The sequence below is a fragment of the Chrysochloris asiatica genome, unplaced genomic scaffold, assembly GCF_000296735.1.
Source record: "Chrysochloris asiatica unplaced genomic scaffold, ChrAsi1.0 scaffold00056, whole genome shotgun sequence".
Taxonomy (NCBI): domain Eukaryota; kingdom Metazoa; phylum Chordata; class Mammalia; order Afrosoricida; family Chrysochloridae; genus Chrysochloris; species Chrysochloris asiatica.
The window spans coordinates 11,566,795-11,585,692 of record NW_006408574.1 but is presented as its reverse complement, the minus strand read 5'-3'; the positions used below and the strand labels follow the sequence as shown (position 1 = coordinate 11,585,692).

The following is an 18,898-nucleotide window of genomic DNA, read 5'->3' as shown; positions in this document are numbered from 1 at the left end:
GGGCCGTGAGGAGACGGCCCGCGCTCACGCGGCCCCCGCGCCTTGAGCGGCCGCCGCACAGCGCCCTATCCGGGCCTGTGGCAGGCATGAGCGCGCCGGCGACGCCGGGGGACATGGAGCCGGCCGGGGAGGAGGAGCGGCCGCCACCGGCGGCCGAGGATGAGGAGGATGGGGAGGCGGTGGCCGCCAGGCCGGCCCGAGGGAAGAGTGCCTCTGCCGCCGCCACCTCGCGTGAGGACGCCGCCGGCCGAGAGGAGGCGGCGGAGGCCACGCCGACCGGGGTCGGTAGCGGCCCGGGCCAGGAGCTGCCCTACGAGCTGCAGCAGGGCTACCGGATCCTGGGCGAGTTCCTGCAGGAGAAGCACCGCGGCCTCACCGCCCCCTTCCTGCAGCCGGCGGGCGCCGACGAGGAGGCCGCCGGGGTCGGAGCCGGGGCCCGGGCCGGCCGCGCTGTCTCGTCGCCGGGGCCGGGCCCGTGCCTGCTGCAGATGGAGGAGAAGTTCTCCCGCGGCCAGTACGCGGGCATCACCGAGTTCGTGGCGGACTTCAGGGCCATGCTGGAGACGTGTTACCGCCTGCACGGCGTGGACCACTGGATCTCCAAGCAGGGCCAGAAGCTGGAGATGATGTTGGAGCAGAAGCTGGCGCTGCTCTCGCGGTGAGCGGGCCCGGGCCGGGCTGGGGGTGGCGGACTGACAGATGGACCCAAACACACCCTCACACGTGTCGGCCGGGGGCGGCGCTGGCGGGGCGGCGGGGCGGCGGGGCCCCGGGCAGGCCCAGCATAGATTTCGGGGAGGTGGCAGGTGGACTTGCACCTTAGAAAGCGATTTGGCCGGAATTGTTGTTGTTGTTGTGTGTGTTTTAAAGGAGGAACTAGCATTAGGAAAACCATTTGGACTCTTGGATCAGTTGCTGTTTCAAACCCTGAAAGAATCGGTATCTTTTTTACGACCCGTGGAGGCCATCCGGGTCTTACGGAGTATTTGAAGTGGTTAACGATGCCTCAGACGCGCTCCTGATCCCTTTTCTCACGGCTTTTAGCTGGAGACACCGAGATTTTGCAAGACTAGGGAACGGAGCAACACTCGATTTCCAGGACGCGTTGGTTCTAATAGAAATCTAGGGCAAGGCCGGTGGTCCGGGCTTTGGGGATGCGCCTTCCGTGTATCCAGAGTCCCTGCTTTTTTTTTTTTTTCCCTCTGGCAAAGGGAAAGAATCGGAGACGGGAAGCTACTAAGAAAACATGTATTGATTTTATAATCATGATATAGTTGGTTAAACGGAACTAATTGTTCCAGTGGGAATTCTTCAGGAGTAGAAAGAAGAAGCGAAGGTTGTTGGTAGTTGGATGCGAATCATAGTTTGACTATTTATTACTCGCTGAGCGAACTAGACCAAGTCACATAGCCTTTTTTTTATTTTTGCCTCTTTTCGTCATCTGTGAAATGGATATAATAATCGTATCCACTCCATGGGGTTGCTGAGAGGATGAAATGAGTCAATGTAAAATCAGTGTTGGCGCCATAATTGTTGTTATGTGCCGTGGAGTCGGTTCCGACTCATAGCGACCCTGTACAGGGTTTCTGAGGCTGTAAATCTTTACGGGAGCAGAAAGCCTCGTCTTTCTCCCGCGGAACAGCTGGTAGGTTTGAACTGCTGACTGTGGCAGCCCGATTCGGAACCACTACGTTACCAGAGCTCCTAATTGTTGTTGTTGTTGTTAAGTGCCGTTGAGTCGGTTCCGACCCATAGCGACCCTGTATAGGGTTTCCGAGGGTGTAAATCTTTACGGGAGTAGAAAGCCTCATCTTTCTCCCGCGGAGCGGCTGGTAGTTTCGAACCTCTGACCTTAAGGTTCGCCGCCCGATTCGTAACCACTACGCTACCAGAGCTCCTTTAGACAAGAATAACATAACAAAATAATTTAAAAAAAAAAATTACTGGCCAGACCAAATGACCTGATAAAAAATATAATAAGACTTCTAAGATAGAAGATATCCATGTGAACTGAAATTCTAGAGTAAAATTATAGAAGAAAATATATTTGATTTAGATAAATTAACAACTACATTCCTTACCAGTGCCTAATAGCCCAGTATAAATGCTAGCCATTGCAGTATTAATTGGAATAAAATGAATAACGATTTTGTGCTTGAAACTGCGCCTCCTATCTTGTGCAGACTAACTCTTGACAAGTCGTGCTGACAATGTTTGGTCACTGATTTACAATTGTAACATAGAAAATAAATTTGCTATTGGCTTCCCATCTGTTGTTTGCAAGACAGTCTGACTCCTCTCACTGCAAACAGCAGTTGGCATAGCGCTTGGCTCCTTAGGGAAACTTTACAATGAGGAGGCTTTTCTTGAATCCTTTCATAAAGTATAATTATTTGGTAATGAAAAAATTACAAATGGGCTTCGTAAGTTACCTTTTTTAGTGATGGTACACCTGTGTGGTAGAGTTTTCCTAAGCACTCCCTGGTGACCACCGACAAACGACCCATTCACATGTGTCATTAATTTTGAGTAGTTAAATATACTCCAATTTGAAGTCACTTGGCTTTGACCTGAAATTAACCATAGCGTGGACCTAGTCCAAGCTTCCTTTTACAGATGTGGAAACAGGGATTCAGAGTAGGCAAGAGAAAGGCTGCCTGAAATTGCTAAGGAGCATATAAATTTGAAAGGGTTCTAGAAGGCATTCAAAAGCACCCTGTAAGGAGCTCGGAGATTATTTTCTCTTTTGCATAAGGATACATTTCCAAATGCTTAGAATCATCAGGGACAGTGGCCAGTGCTCAGGATACTGCATCTCACATGTGCTCTCGTAGCTCCCATACTTAGAAATTAAACTTTTACTGTTGTATAGTTTATAAACATTGTATTTCTTACATTCTTAGAATGGCCAAGAACAGTTAAACGCTTGCATTTTAGTAGCAAAAAGTAATAGGATGGTCTGATAGTTCAGTGTTTTGAGTTCTTCATTTTTCTGATATTTGATCATATGTAAACACTCTGCAAATAATAGGTTTACCAAGTTTGTGGACACTAGTATATCATTTCCTCTTGTATACCACCCCTAAACTCTGAATTATCACCACAAAAGTACTTTGAGTGGGCACAACTTTGAGAAAATCTTAAGTTAAAACTATGCAACTGGGGTATGTAGGTAGATGCTCTAGAACAATATTCTATCAATTGTGCACATGAATGTGATTGCCATCAGATAGTTTAGATACTGTATAAATATCTTAAGGTGTATGTGGTGTTTTAGTAATAAAGACCAATGAATGGACCACTTAAATACGATCATTTAAGCTTTCTGTCTTCTGTTACACATTTTCAAGGCATTAATGACTCCATTGCACTTAATAATGACAGCAAATTAACTGTTTGGACTTCTGGTGTGGTGCTGTCAGATTAACACTGGATTGCAAACCACAAGGTCAGTTGTTCAAACCCACCAGCTGCTCCTCGGAAACCCTATACAGGGTCGCTATGAGTCAGAACCAACTCAACAGCACTTAACAACAACAACAAATTAACTTCTTGTTTTTAAATCCCTGGAGTAGAACCTTACTGCTGTTCCATATACTCTCTAAGTCTTCTGGTGACAAAGAAACGAAGTACAGTGGATTCAGAGGATGCCATGCTGTAAATAGAGAGCAGCCCAATGGCATTAGTACCTTGGACACATACAACATGAGTTTTCAGTTTCTTCGTCTGTTGTGAGGGTGTTTGATGGTGCCAGTACGTGCATGTTTGCTAGAGTTAGACGCTCTAGTCCTGATAACAGCAGATGAGAGTGCCGTCCTTAGTGGTTTATAGTTGAGGGGGGAAATGGATACGTAGACAAGAAGCTATGTAATGGTTCTGTAATGAAGGCATAAACAGAGGCAGTTGACCCAGACCTGAAAGGGAGTGGAGAAAGGTTGGGCTGGTGAGTGAGAAGAGGAAAGGACAGGAGACTAGTTCACAGGTATTAAGGTGTTTATACTTGAACTGACTCTTGAAGGAATCTTACAGAGATTGTGATTGGATTTTTTTTTTGAGGGGATGAGGAGCATTCAGAATGCTGAATTACAGCAGATGCAAGGCATGAAATAGTGGAGTGTATCTGGGAACTAAAGTAATTTTGTATAACTGCAGTGTGGTAAGTAAGCACTGGACTCCTAACCGCAAGATTGGCAGTTCAAACCCACTAGCCGCTCCTTGGGAACCCTATACAGAGTCACCATGAGTTAAAAGCACCTCTACAGCACTTAGAACAAACTGTGTCTATCTCAGAAAGTGTGTGTGTGGTCAATTGGGTCAGGGAAGAAAATGCTAGAAGTTAAGTAGATAATGCTTTGTATTTTGGAGCCCTGGTATGGTGCTTTAATGTAAGCACTGGACTGCTAACCAAAAGGTCAGCAGTTCAAACCTACCGGGCACTCTTCAGGAACCCTATATCGGGTTGCTATGAGTTGGAACTGACTTGAGAGCACTTACCACCAACAGTGTGGTGTCCAGAGGGGTGTCTCCATCCACCCGAGGAGGGTTGTGGATGAGGCAGTAGGGTTGGGGAAGAAAATGCTAGAACTTCAAAAGATCTCTCTTTTTTTTATCTTAACCTTTTTAAAATTCTATTTGGGGTTTTTGTTTTGTGATGTTTATACTGTTAGGTGCCTGTTGAGTTGGTTCTGACTCATAGCCATCCTTTATAGGGATTCCAAGGTTGAGGGAACAGAAAACCTCATCTTTTTCCTGCAGAGAGGCTGGTGGGCTCGAACCACCAATCTTGTGGTTTGAAATCCCATGCTTATCCGCAAGCACTATAGATAAATGATGAATTAATAATTTATATTTATAATACATAAATGTTGTTAAGTGCTATCTAGTCGCTTCTGACCCATAGCAACCCTCTATAGGGTTTCTGAGGAGCAACTTGTGGGCTTGAACCAATGAGCTTGAACTGCCAACCTTGTTGTTCAAACCAACATTGCAGTCTAGCATATTAACCCACAGCACAACACCAGGATTCCATAATGTTGTTGTTGTTTAGTGCTATCAAGTCAGTTCCTACTCATAGCAACCCTGTATAGTGTTTCCAAGGAGCAGCTGGTGGATCCCACAGCACCACACCAGGAGTCCATAATACGTAATAATGTGTGTTATATACGTATGTACATATTTGTGTGTGTGTGTTTGAGATTATTGTGGCAGAATTCTAGGACTTCGTTTTCTAAAACCTGGTTAGTTAATTAGGCTAATGAATTCCTTATTGAGCTGCAGATGTGCATATTGATTGTCTTACTCTAAAGTGCCACCATATTTTGAAAGCCCAGTATGTCATTTTTTGAATGTTCATATTTAAAATAATAGTTTTTGACCACCTACTCCTACAGATACTATCTTTTCTGTTCATTTTTTGTTCTCAAGAAAGTTATATTTTCGATCTCACTAATTTGAGACACCTCTGAGAGATAGTTCACATTAGGAACAGGTTAAAAGCACATACTTTGGTAGCATAGTGGTTAGGAATCGGGCTGCTAATCTCAAGATCAGTTCGAATCTACTAGCTGTTCTGTGGGAGAAAGATGAGGTGGTTCTGCTCCGTTTACAGACTTGGAAACCCTGTACAGGGTCGCTGTGACTTGGAACCGACTCCATGGCACATAACCACCACCACCAAGTGGGAAAGGCTGTGAATAAATGTTAAGTGGTTAGGAAGTTATGCATAGAGCTTTAGAAACTTGTTTATTAGTAAGAATTTTTGCCTGTCCTAAAATTAGTTTTGAAATGATATTTTTAAGAGCTTTATGTTTATTGTCATGGAGTTAGAAGAGTTGTGGTTAAAAGTAGAGGCATCACCCGGGACCTTTTTAAGGGACTTTCTTGAAGATGAGTTTACGTTTTTAATTTTGACTTTTTAAGACAACCAATTGGTGCAAATAAGCTTGAATACAGTGTATCTGTGTTCACATCCTTGATTGCTGAATTAAAGTTGCCATTAAAGAAAGGTGCATGTGATAGGACTGGTAATGCTGAATGGGCTAAAATGTAGCTGAAGGCTGTTGACTTTTGTGATTGTATTTTAGTTAGCAGAATATTTCTTTTCTTTGGGGATGAGAGTACAAAAGCATCATCATGAAGTCTCAGACATGTTTAGAGATTTCAAGTATAAGTCGTCACTGAAATAAAAATGAATCCGTCTACTAGAAGTAGACTGATTTTAATCCCCTTCTAAGTTTGAATTTTTGTTGACCTGCTTAATCTCAATTAAGATTAAAGCCTGGAAATTAAGATGAACTTTTAACAAGATGCTCATTTCTCCCCTGTGGTCTAATTCCCTCTGGAGTCTGTAATTCTATTTTTATGTAAATATTTTTAAATTTTACATCTTCCGTAGTAGAATTGGATTTGTCTCTTCTTCAGAACTCTAGAATGTTAGCACTGAAAACTCCAGGTAGCTCTAGTTATTCTAGTTACCTTTCATTTTTTAAAAATGTGTTATTTAGGGAAGGTTCAGAAAATGTCTAAATGCAGTTATGAAAGGATGAAGGATTTCGGTTATAAGACCTTTATGGGGTACCTGCATTGTTCTAAGACTAATGGGGTAAGCAAGACAATCCTCACCCACAAGAACTTTAAAAGATAGTAGGAAGAAACACACACAGGTATGGTAAAAGATAATATCTGTTAAAGTCACGATTCTCAATCCTGCTCCATTGTCAGAACTCCTATAAGTGTCATTATTTGCAGAGCATTTGGGTTTAGTTAGGCTGGATGGTACAAAAGGCCTAGATTATGTGAGGAGGGAGGCCTTTCATTGAAGAGATTCTCCCTAGCACCTTGGTTTGTTTGCTCTGCAGACTGGGAGAGCATAATCACTTTGGGATTTTTAATAGTACAGCTTGTTTCAGCTCATAAGATAATCGTGCTCTTAGGGAGCGTACTTTAAAGGCAACAACTATAATGAGCTGTGGAGTCCTGGTGTGGCGCTGTGGGTTAATGTACTGGACTGCAAAGTCGGTTTGAACCGCAAGATCGGCGGTTCAAGCTTACCAGCTGCTCCTCAGAAACCCTATACAGGGTCACTATGGTTTGGAACCACGTCAATAGCATGTAACAATAACAACATATAATGAGCTGTACTATAGAGTGCGGAGTCCTAGTGTGATGCTGTAGGATAAGCACTGGACCGCATGGTCAGTCTGAACCACAAGGTCAGTGGTTCATACCCACCCACCGCTCCTCAGAAACCCGATACATGGTTGCTGTAAGTTGGAATTGGCTCGGCGGCATTTAACGAGTAAGAACAACAGTTATAGAGTGCAAAGGGCAGATCGTTACTGGGCAGTGAACGGAAAGCTCTTGCTTTTATTCAAGAGGTCATAGGTTTTGAAAGGTGAGTAGAATATTAATAGGTAGAGTCGAAGAGTTCATTGAATAATTACATTCTTCTGGTAGGCAATATGTAAAATCTTGTGGTTGCAGGGATACACAGAACATTATTTCATATTTCAAGGTAGTAGATAAACACACTAGTAAAAGTGTGGAGCCAGGTAAGTATTGAGTAGTAGGAGGCAATAATTTACACAGTTACACATGGCTGCTAACCAAAAGGGCAATGGTTTAAACTCATCAGCTTCTTCATGGAAGAAAGCTGGGGCCCTCTGCTTCTGGAAAGTTTTATAGCCTTGGAACCCCTATGGGGCAGTTCTCGTTCTGTAGGGCAGCTAGGAGTCGGAATCAACTTCCTAGCTGTGGATTTTTGTTTTGTTTTAATTGCTGTCCAGTGGTTAGAATGTAGGTAAGTCTAGAAAGATAGGTTAGGGCCAATTATGAAGGACCTTAAATGCTTCTTGCTAAGGAATTAGAGTCTAGGCAGTATAGATCCTACATGGGTTTTAATGTCTGCAGTGTCAGGATTTAATTAGTATTTGGAGGCATGAAGACTGAAATGTCAGGAGAGAAAATGAAGGGCGAGAATCAATGAAAAGTTAATTCCATCAAGAGCTAGTATGCAGAAGAACTAGAAAGGTGGAATTGTATACAAAAATGGTAAACTCATCAGAAAGAAGAAATAAAGTCGTGAATTGTTGAATGTGGAGTGTAGAAGAGTGTGATGTACAAAATGAATTTTAGGGATTGAGGCCAGGTGAGGAACTACTTCCTAGGACTGAAGGAACACAGAGGAGGCATCCTGTGGAGCTGTCCAGCTGAGCAGTATCTGAAACCAACACATGCAACACATGGAGCTCAGCAGAGTGACTAGGGCTAGAGATGTTGGTGTGACGCTGTGGGTTGAGGCGCTGGACTGCAAAGTCAGTTTGAACCGGCAGGTCAGTGATTGAAGCTCACCAGCCACTCCTTGGGAACCCTGTCTATAGGGTCGCTTTGTGTCGGAACCAACTTGATGGCACTCAACATCAACAGAGGTGCAGAGTTAGGCATTAATCTGCATGAAGAAATGGGTGTGAACAAGATTGCCCAGGAAAGAGTCTAGTAGAAAGACAAAGGAACCAAAGGCAGAACTTGGTGTGAGAATCAACTGTCTTTAGCCAGGAAAGACTGAAGGTTAGGATTGTGATTAAAGTACTCGGATGTATTTCTCTTGTTATTTGCTGTATGTTCAATTACAACTCATGGTGACCCCATGTGTACAGAGAAGAACTCATAGTATTTTCAAGGCTGTCTTCTTTCAAAAGCAAATTGCCAACCCATAACAATAGAAGAAATTGATCAGGTCATAAAAATCTCCCAACCCAAAGAAGTCCAGGTCCAGATGGCTTCACTGGTGAGTTCTCACAGACATTCAGGGAAGAGTTGTTACCAATTCTACTCAAATTATTCCAGAATATAGAGGAGGATGGGAAACTTCCTAATATGTTTTATGAAGCAAGCATAACCCTCATACCAAAACCAGGGAAGGACATCACTAAGAAAGAAATTTACAGACCAGTACTCTCATGATCAAAAAAGTAGAGGACAACAAGTGTTGGCAAGGATGTGGAGAGACTGGGACCCTCCTACATTGCTGGTGGGATTACAAAATGGTCCATCCACTCTGGAAAACAATATGACGCTTCCTCAGAAGGTTGGCAATAGAGATACCTTAAGATCCAGCAATTCCTCTACTTGGTATCTGTCCACAAGAAATACGAGCCATAACACGAGTAGATATATGCACACCAATGTTCATAGCAGCACTATTTACAATAGCAAAAGGATGAAGACAGCCTAAGTGCCCATCTATGTAAGAATGGATAAACAAACTGTGGTACATACACACAATGGAATACTATGCTACCCTGAAGAATAACAAGGAAGCAGCAATCCACCGCATAACATGGATGAACCTTGAAGACATTATGCTGAGTGAAATCAGTCAGTCACAAAAGGAGAAATACAGCATAGAACCATTACTGTAAATGATTAAGAAAAAGCACCCACACTGAAAGGGGGAAAAATTTATCTTTCATTTTTAAATTTTTATATTTTTGTTGGTTACCGGGTGTATGGGGTTGGGTCAGGGAGAGAGGGAGGAGAAGGTGGAGCACAAGGTAGGGGATAGGCACAGAATAGTGGAACACAGAGTATAGAATAGACACAGGATAGTTTGGTGCTGGGGGGCGGGGCTGGCAATACACTAGAAGGGGAAGGGGAAAGGAAAAATAAGGCAGATGGGAGAATAGCCAGGCAGGTTTACATGGGCTAAATGGGGCAGAGGTAAATAACGGTCTAAGCACAGATCTAAGCACAACCGTGGAACAACAGGGCTCGTGGATACAAAGATTGAGGCATGGTTTAAATGGGTAAAAGTGGGGAAATGATGTTAAGATGCTTGACTGCCTTTTGAATCTTGGTTTCCCTTGGCTACTATTGTCAAAAATAGACACTTGAAGGGGAAAGAGAGGAATGCTAGAAACATCACCAGAGAAAGCTTTTAAGTCCATCTTCAGCCTATAACTGGAATAACTAAAATGGGGCTTTAACTTGCCCAGTGAAGGAGGCTCCCTGCAGAGACTTTGCATTGCACAAGACCATAGATGGAATCCTGATCATCATCCAGAATCTTCTGAGGTGGGACATTCCCACTAGAAAGGGCAAGGAGACCAGTCTGGAGCAGCTAGAAGAACAGAAGATAGTTCTTGAATGAAAGACCAGCAGAGGAAAAACAAAAGCAAACAGCCGTCCAATTGACTACTACAAGAACAACCAAGTTGTTCCCCAGAGAGCCATCAAGGCAAGTGGTCAGGTCCCCTCAAGGCAAACACCCTTCCAAGACTGAAACTCAAATGGAATACACTAGCAGGCATGTGGTCCTGCTGCTGACCACGTTGGTCACCGATAAGGGGAAGTGGGGGGAAAACAGCAATGAAGGTGTGAACTAAGTCCGACCACCTTCAATAACTCCTGTTAACTTGGATTGAGACCTGGTTAACCAGAAGTATGACGAGACCTGGGGACTTCTGGACCCAGGGGCAGAGACATGGCCCCAGAGGACTAGAACAGAGTGTGAAACATCCAGCTGATATAAAGATAGGGGGGGTGCACAAGAACACCCACACTTGCAGATCGTACCCATTTGACCTGGCATCAATGGCTGGATGATCAGAACACGACTAGAGGAAGAAAGAAGGGGTGGGGGGAAGAAGTAACCCACTATAAGTGGATGATCTTGACCTATCCTTATGGATGCAGTATGACAAAGGAGCAGACAAATCTCTACAGTGAGTATCATTCCCACCCCCTTGGTACACAGGGTAAACAGGGAGGGAGAACTTAGATTTTGGCTACCCAAAATGGGGGGACTACAAAGGCAAGAAGTGACTGGTTTACACGCTTTCAATAGGGAACCTAGTTCCAGAGGATGTTTCCAACCTTTCTGAACGGGGTTAATAAAAGGTGAGGGGGAAAGGACTCCTGTGGTTCAATAGGGAATGATTGGTATCAGGTCTGACAGAGAGTGTTAGAAAGGTAAGTGTAAATGTTTGGTAACATTTTGCAGTCCAGGGGCGGAGATCCCTGGAACCATCAAGGGAGAAAAGTGAAGTGTGAGACCATGTCCGGAGAGGCAGTGACACCAGGGATGGAGGCAGAGGCAGTGATGTGGACAAAAGGAGAGGCTGGGGACTCTGGACTTAGGGGGAGAGAGGGGTTGTATGCGGGTGACCTGGGGACCAGGAGTGTGGGGTGTACCCTTTGGGTGTTTGATGATGCTTGCAGGGGATTGTGATCATTGCAGTGAAACAAAGTACGATAGGATAAATGGAAAGATAATGTTCACCCATGTAAACTAACATATAATTCACAATTAAAACTTAAGAAAAACACAAGCCTGTCTTAAAAGGCACTTCTGAGTGGGTTTGAACTGCAAACCTTTATTTAGGTTAGTAGTCCACTGCTTAATCATATGTGCTGCTGACAGAGTCCAAAAATGTGACAATGTGACGCCAAGTCAAAAAGTATTGTGCTAGGGTTTCAGTTCATTCATGCACAGACTTATTCCAAACAAAACTTGTTTAAACATGTCTCTCTTATCAGTGGATGGCTGCAGACAAGTTCTCACTGTAACGCACTAGGCTTATTCTTGTTGTGAGGGGTCCTCCCGTCAGTTTTGACTTGGGAGCAAACCTTTACACAAAAGAACAAAACACTGCCTGGTCCTGTACCATTCTTATAACTCCTGTTACGCCCTAGCCTATTTTGCTTCCTTGTTGGGGGTTTTCCTCTTATTCCACTGACCTTCCACCTTTGCCAGGGACTGGTCCCTCCTGATAATATTTCCAAAGTATTGTGAGACTGTGTCTCACCATCCTTGCATCTAAGGGTCATTTTGGCTGTACTTCCTCAAACACAGATTTGTGTGTTCTTCAGGCAGTCCATGGTACTTTCAATAGTTTCCAACACTATCAGTTCTTCTATGGTGTTCCTTATTGTTCAGCTTTCACATGTATTTGTTGTTGTTTTTGTTGTTATGGGCTGTGGAGTCGGTTCCGACTCATAGCGACCCTGTACAGTGTTTCTGAGGCTGGAATTCTTTACGGAAACAGAAAGCCTCATCTTTCTCCTGTGGAACAAACAGCTGGTAGTTTCAAAATGCTGACCATGAGATTAGCAGCCCGATTCGTAACCACTACACTAAAGACTGTTGAAAATACCATGGCGTGGGTCATGTGCACATTAGTCCTCAAGCTGATATCTTTGCTATTGAACACTTTAAAGAGGTTTTGTGCAGAAGATTTGCATAGTGCAATACATTGCTTAATTTCTTGACTGTTGTTTCCATACTTGTTGATTGTGGATCCAAGCAAGATGAAGTCTTTGGCAACTTCTATTTTTTTCCATTTATCATCCCACAGCTCTTCTGGTCTTATGTCATTATGTCTAATGCATCAAATCTTTCTTCAGATCATCTCTAAATTAGGAGTCCTGGTATGGCACTATGGGCTAATGCGCTGGACTGCAAAGTCAGCTTGAATCACAAGGTGGTTTAAGCTCACCGGTTGCTCCAAAGAAACCCTATACAGGGTCACTGTAGGTCGGAACCAACTCAACAGCACTTATCAATAACAATAGCAACAATGTTCAAGGTCATATTTTGGCTCTTGTGGACTTGTTTTCGTGTTTTCAGCTTCAGCCTGAACTTGCATATGCATAGTTGATGATCTGTTCCACAGTCGGCCTGTGGCCTTGTTTTGGCTGATGATATGGAGGTTTTCTACTGTCTCTTCCCACAGCTATAGTCAGTTTGATTCCTCTGTAGTCCATTTGGTGAGGTGTATGTTTATAGTCCCTTTTATGTTGTTTATAAAAAAGATATTTGCAGTAAAGTCATTGGTTTTGCAGAGTTCTGTCATGATCTCCAGCATAATTTCTGTCACCCAGACCATATTTTCCAACAGCTGACCTTTCCTCTATATTTGCAACCTTCACATTCCAATCACCATCAATTATCAGTGCAACTTGATTGCATGTTTGATCTATTTCAGACCGAAGAAATTGTTGTTAGTGCCAAGTCGATTCTGACCCATAGTGACCCTGTATAGGGTTTCCAAGGAACAGTTGGTGGCTTTGAACTGCCGACCTCTCGGTTCAAACTGACCTTGCAATCCAGTGCATTATCCTGCAGTGCCAAACCAGGACTAGACTTGATAGAGTTCTTTAATTTCATCATCATTGGCTTTGGTGGTTGGTGGATAAATTTGAGTTATAGTGGTATTAACTTCTTCCTTGCAGGCATATGAATATTCTATCCCAGACAGCATCTCCTATCCCAAGATTAATCTTGAAATGTTCTTTTTGGTGATGAATGCTTCATCATTCCTCTGGAATTTATCATTCCTGAAAAGGTCCAACATTGCTTTCCAAGAGGATCAGTTGGGCCAATTCAGTTTAGTGCTGAGAAGGTTATGGCATCTGTTTTGGGGTTCCAAAGCTGTCATCTTGATAGATTTTCTTGAAGGACACTGGCAATGGCATTGGTGAGTAAAAGCCTAGAAAAGTGGTGCCAGGGGACTTTTTCCATCTTGATAATACTGCTTCTCAATATTGAGGGGGTAGGGCTATCCTAGGACAGTGTCATTGGAAACCCCACTCCATGGACCCTCCAGCCCTGATCATGCTCCTTCAGACTTCTTTTTGTTCCACAAACCCCAAAAATATTTAAAAGGAGCATGATTTGAGCCTTTCGAAGCTACCCGAACTCCCATTTGGATGTGGTGTAAATTGAAGAGTGAAGAATTCTCTGGGGAACAGTTAGAGATGGAAACACCACCTTCAGAAGTCCATAGGCCTGAAATGGAGGTGGTGTTGAGAAACAGTAACTTCACATTTTAACATTTTTGTTAATTGAAGCTTGCTAGGGTTTTATAACAATACTTTTGCTTTCCATCATAAACATGTGTATCTTAAAAACTGAAACATGTAGTTGAGATGAACTGACAAAGCTGAAAAGCGTTTATTTTAGAATCAATAAAAGGCTTTGTTTGGAACATAGGAAGCTAGTTTTTGCTCCTAGTTGCCATTGAGTGGATTCTGACTTACAACGGTGAGCCCATGAGAACAGAATAGAACTACTTCACAGGCTTCAAACCTGTCACCTCTCAGAATCAGATTGCCAGCCCTGTTTTCCAAGGCACCATTGTGGATTTGAACCTCCAACCTTTTAACTTATAGTTGAGGACGTGGCCTATGAGTGCTACCCAGAAATGCCTAGTGAACTAAATGGCCTTAAAAAAAAATGGTTTCATTTGTAAATATTAGAGAATGATTTCTGTTTAATATAAGATACCCTCATAGATTCTAATATGTTTTGCTTTGTAGTCTGTTTGCTCACTATTTTTGTGCCCTTGTGTGTTTTGTTCCTAAGAAACAGTCGAACAGGGGAAAAACTAGGCCTTTGGAGAAAAGATCAACTCCCTGTCAGGTCTCTGAGCTTTCAGATCATCTCTAGGTTCTGTCCATAAAACTAGAGTTAGCCAGAACAAGGAATGGCCATTTTCATTCCCAAGGAACTTGCAGAATAATATGCAACTTCAAAATTCATGTGAAATTACACAGGGTTCTTGTTTCTTTTCCTTTTTTTTTTTTTTATAATTGGAAAAGACTAATAAGCCCCAGTGGTAGTATTATTCATCACCAAGGTCTTTGTTAGATCATCTTCCACCTGGGACCTGGGACTCTTCACAATTCATTGTCCCTCAAAATTGGTGTTAAATGTGTACACTTTTAAACCAGTACAGTGTTAATAGTGGTATTGTTAAGTGACGACTCCCTGGATGTATTATGTTTTCTTTTTTAAAAACTATGTATATTTTAGGCGTATTACAGTAAGTATAGTTTATAATAAAACTTTATTATTTAAGGAAAATTAATACTTTTGAATAAACTGTGTGGGTAAGAGACTGGGTGAAAGGTAGTCATCACTAAGGATCTGGTATGGCACTGTAGGATAAGCACTAGAATACAAGGTCAGTTTGAACTGCAAGGTAGGCGATTAAAACTCACCAGCCACTCCTTGGAAATCCTAATAGGGTTGCTGTGAGTCAGAACTGACTCAATAGCATTTAACAACAATCAACAAGGCGCTAAGGCAGAGGTGGGGAACTTTTTTTTAACCAAAATTAGTAACATTAGTTGTGGACATAAAAAATTATCAACTTAAAAATTAACCACCTGTATTTGGGCAAACATCTAATTCACTCACCCGAATGTGATGGCGGGAGTCCTGGTGTGGCGCTGTGGATTAATGCGCCAGACTGCAAAGCCATTTGAACTGCAAGGTTGGCAGTTCAAGCTCACTAGCTGCTCCTCGGAATCCTTATATAGGGTCGCTATGGGTCCTCTGCTGTGCATGGGGTCGCTATGAGTCGGTTCCGACACGATGGCACCTGACAACAACAACAACATGGATCCGAACCGACTCAGCAGCACTTAACAGCAATGTGATGGTTGGATTCCTGGTGTGGTGTTGCGGTTAATGCGCTGGACTGCGAGGACAGTTTGAAACACAAGGTCAGTGGTTGAAGCTCACCAGCTGCCCCTTGGAAACCCTATTACAGGGTCGCTATGTGGGTCGGAACCGACTCGATGGCACTTAATAACAATGTGATGGCTAGAGTTCTGGTGTGGCACTGTAAAGGAAAGACTGGACCTCAAGATCAGCTTGAACCACACAGTCAGTGGTTAGTTAATGTGCTGCACTACAAGGTCATTTTGAACTGCAAGGTCGGCGGTTCAGGCTCATGAACTGCTCCATGGAAACCTTGCACAGGTCGCTATGAGTTGTAACCAACTCAGCAGCACTTAATAACAACGAATGTGATGGCGGGACCTGCAGTTGCTCTGACCTTATATGGCCCACAGGCCAGATGTTCCCCATCCCTGTTCTAAGGCAATGTTAGAAGTGGTAACTCTGGGTAATGAGATGTAAGTCAGTTTTCCCTTTGCCATTTTTGACTTTTATTTTCTGCAATGGCAATGTACTACAGTTAGTGTTTTTATAGTACCATTGCAAATATATATAATCCACCATCGTTTCAAGTGTGTCCATAGATTTATGCTGAGCGCTCACTCCCAGCTCTCCTCCTTAAAGCTTTTGTGTGTAGCATCTTCAGACAAATGTAACCTTTCAGTAGCTTCTTGTAAAACCTTTTTAAATGTTATTATGGCTCAGCATTTATACTTGTTTATTTCTGTGTAAGTAGACCACCAAAGGATTTATGTAAAAAACAAAAGAAAAAGGTGAGAACATTGAAAATAAACCAGATTGAAAATTACCAGTTTAAGGTAAAACAGCTGATTATAAACTTCTTGCTCTAAGTACTTTATTAGTATTAGTCTTCTCTGAGAGTTTTAGTCTTCTAACTGAAGTCAGTGAAAAAACTGCCAATATAAAGCACATAAGCGAGAAACTGAATTGTTATTTAGTACATGAAGTGTTACGAAATCATCTCTTGTCAAAGGATAGCTCCTTCCCTTAGCTACATCTCAGTTTGGGCTTTCGAAAGCTTAAAAAGTTAAGTTGGTTTTATTTTACAATCTTTTGCAGTTTAGAAATAAGTGGCAGGCATTCTCATCCTTTCATGGCTCATATCAAAAGAGAAATCTCCCACAAAATGTGCATTTAGGTAGACTATTAGTATTAGTCTCCTGATGGCAGTTCATGTTTTATGTTTCTAAAATTCCCTTTCAATTTTGATGGTAGATTGTCTAACAAATAAGGTCAAGGACACCTAGATTCTGCCAATTCTTAGTGAAAGTTAGGGCTTTTCTTACTGTGTACCCTAAAGGTAGGAGCAGTCAGCTGTATTTTGCACTGTAGAAGAAAAATAGACCATGTGAAAAAACTTGCTACATAGAAATGTTTTTCCATAGAACAGTTCCATGCTAGACCACAAAATCCAGTTTTTAGCATATCTTAATTATTTAAAAATGGTAGACATAAACATTAGGAAAGAATGTGTAAAAAAAATTGAAAACATGGTTTCTATTTGCTTTAAATGTGACTCTCATCCCATAGAGATTCTCATTTGTTGACTTGTCTGATGCTACCTTACCTGCAAGCATTTGGCCACACTTAACGTTGCATTTTATAAGATAAGTAATTCATTTTCAATTTTTCCATTGGTATAGTTTAGAGCATGAAAATAATTTCTAGAGCAAACTACTTTATAATCAGAGATATTTTATTTCAGTTCAGAATCATAGAAAAGCATTAGTGCTAATATGTCAAATCGCATCAGAATTAAAAGGGAGCGCTGGCTCGAAGTCAAAGTTCTGGAGCCTATTCTCAACTGCTTGTAATCATTTTATTTTTTAAAAAAATATTTTAATTGTGTTATTTTTCACAGCAAATTAGATGCCATTATACCATTGTAGGAGTCCTGGTGTGGCGCTGTGGATTAATGCGCCAGACTGCAGAGCCGTTTGAACTGCAAGGTTGGTGGTTCAGGCTTACCAGCTGCTCCTTGGAAGCCCTATGTAGGGTTGCTATGGGTCGGAACCGACTCAACAGCACTTCACAACAATACCATTGTAACTTTTACAGTATTCAGCATTTTCATTCTGTTTCTTCTGTTCCAATCTAGCTTCCTTTCTCCTTGCCTTCTCATTTTTGCCTTGAATAAATGATGACCATTTAGTCTTACATCATTTTTTTAAGGCAACACATTAATCACAGTTATTATTAGGTACAGTCAAGTTGATTCTGACTAATGGTGATCTTGTGCACAACAGAACGAAACATTGCCAAGTCCTGCGCCATCCTCACAATTCTTGTAAGTTTGAGCCTGTTGGTGCTACCACTGTGCCAGTCCATTTCATTGGGAGTCTTCCTCTTTTTCATTCTCCCTCCCCTTTACCTAGCATGATATACTTCTCCAGGGACTGATTCCTCCTAACAACACGGTCAAAGTAGAAGAGGTGAAGTCTCATCATCTTGGCCTCCTTGGAGCACTCTGGTTGTACTTCTTCCAACGCAAATTTGTTTGTTCTTTGAGCACTCCATGATACTTGTGTATGTGTGTTTTAGTGTTTTATTGTGAATTATGTTAGAGTTTACAGTGGAGAACATTAGTTTTACAATTATCCTACCCTGTATCGTTTCATTGCCTTGGTTACAATCCCTTCCATGTATCATCAGCCAACCAAAGGGTATACCCTACAAGCCTGTCCCCCGGTTGTCAGCACACAGCCCCTCTCTCTCTCTGGGTCTAAAGTCCCCAGCTGCTCCATCTCTCTACGTCATCGTCTCTGCCTCCATCTCAGGCCTCACAGCTTCTCTGGATAGGGTCCCGCTCTCCGTTCTTCTCCTTTGATGGTCACAGGGGCCTCCGCATCTAGACTGCAAAGTTAATCACTCTCCTCCTTGCTACAAAACGTCTACCTTTACATTTCCAACCTTCACAATCAGTCCTGATAACAATTATTCACTATTGTATCACAAGAGACCTATCCACGTTTCCTTTAATCAGTCCCGCCTAGACAGATTGGATACTACTCAGTGGAGATTCTACCTTCCTCCATGCCCTCTGGATCTAGGTTTCCTCTTGAAAGCTTGTAAGCCAGTCATTTCTTGCCTTTGTAGCCCCCCATTTTGGGTAGCCAGTGTCCAAGTTACCCATTCCTGTGTACTCTGTGTATGGAGGGGGGTGGGAATGGTCCTTGCTGTAAAGATATGTTCCCTCTTTTGAGCTACTGCATCCATAGGTGTAGGTCAAGTTCATCAAATTGTTTCAGATTTTCATGATGCTTTTAATATTCTTCTCTAGTATCCTAACTCAGATGCATCAATTCTTCTATGGTCTTCCTTATTCACTGTCCAACTCTCACTGTATATGAAGCAGTGGAAAATAACTATGGCTTGGGTCAGGCTCACTAATCCTCAAACTCTGACATCTTTGTT

General features: G+C 42.5%; 1 protein-coding gene across 1 annotated transcript in view; it reads left to right on the top strand.

Moving 5' to 3' along the window:
* The first annotated feature begins 86 nt into the window (after positions 1–86).
* Positions 87–18,898, top strand: part of KIAA2026 (KIAA2026 ortholog) — a 103,760-nt gene continuing 84,948 nt past the window's right edge. The window contains exon 1 of the mRNA XM_006863758.1: positions 87–658. Within this exon, the coding sequence (XP_006863820.1) occupies positions 87–658 (572 nt within the window). The remainder of the gene's footprint in view (positions 659–18,898) is intronic.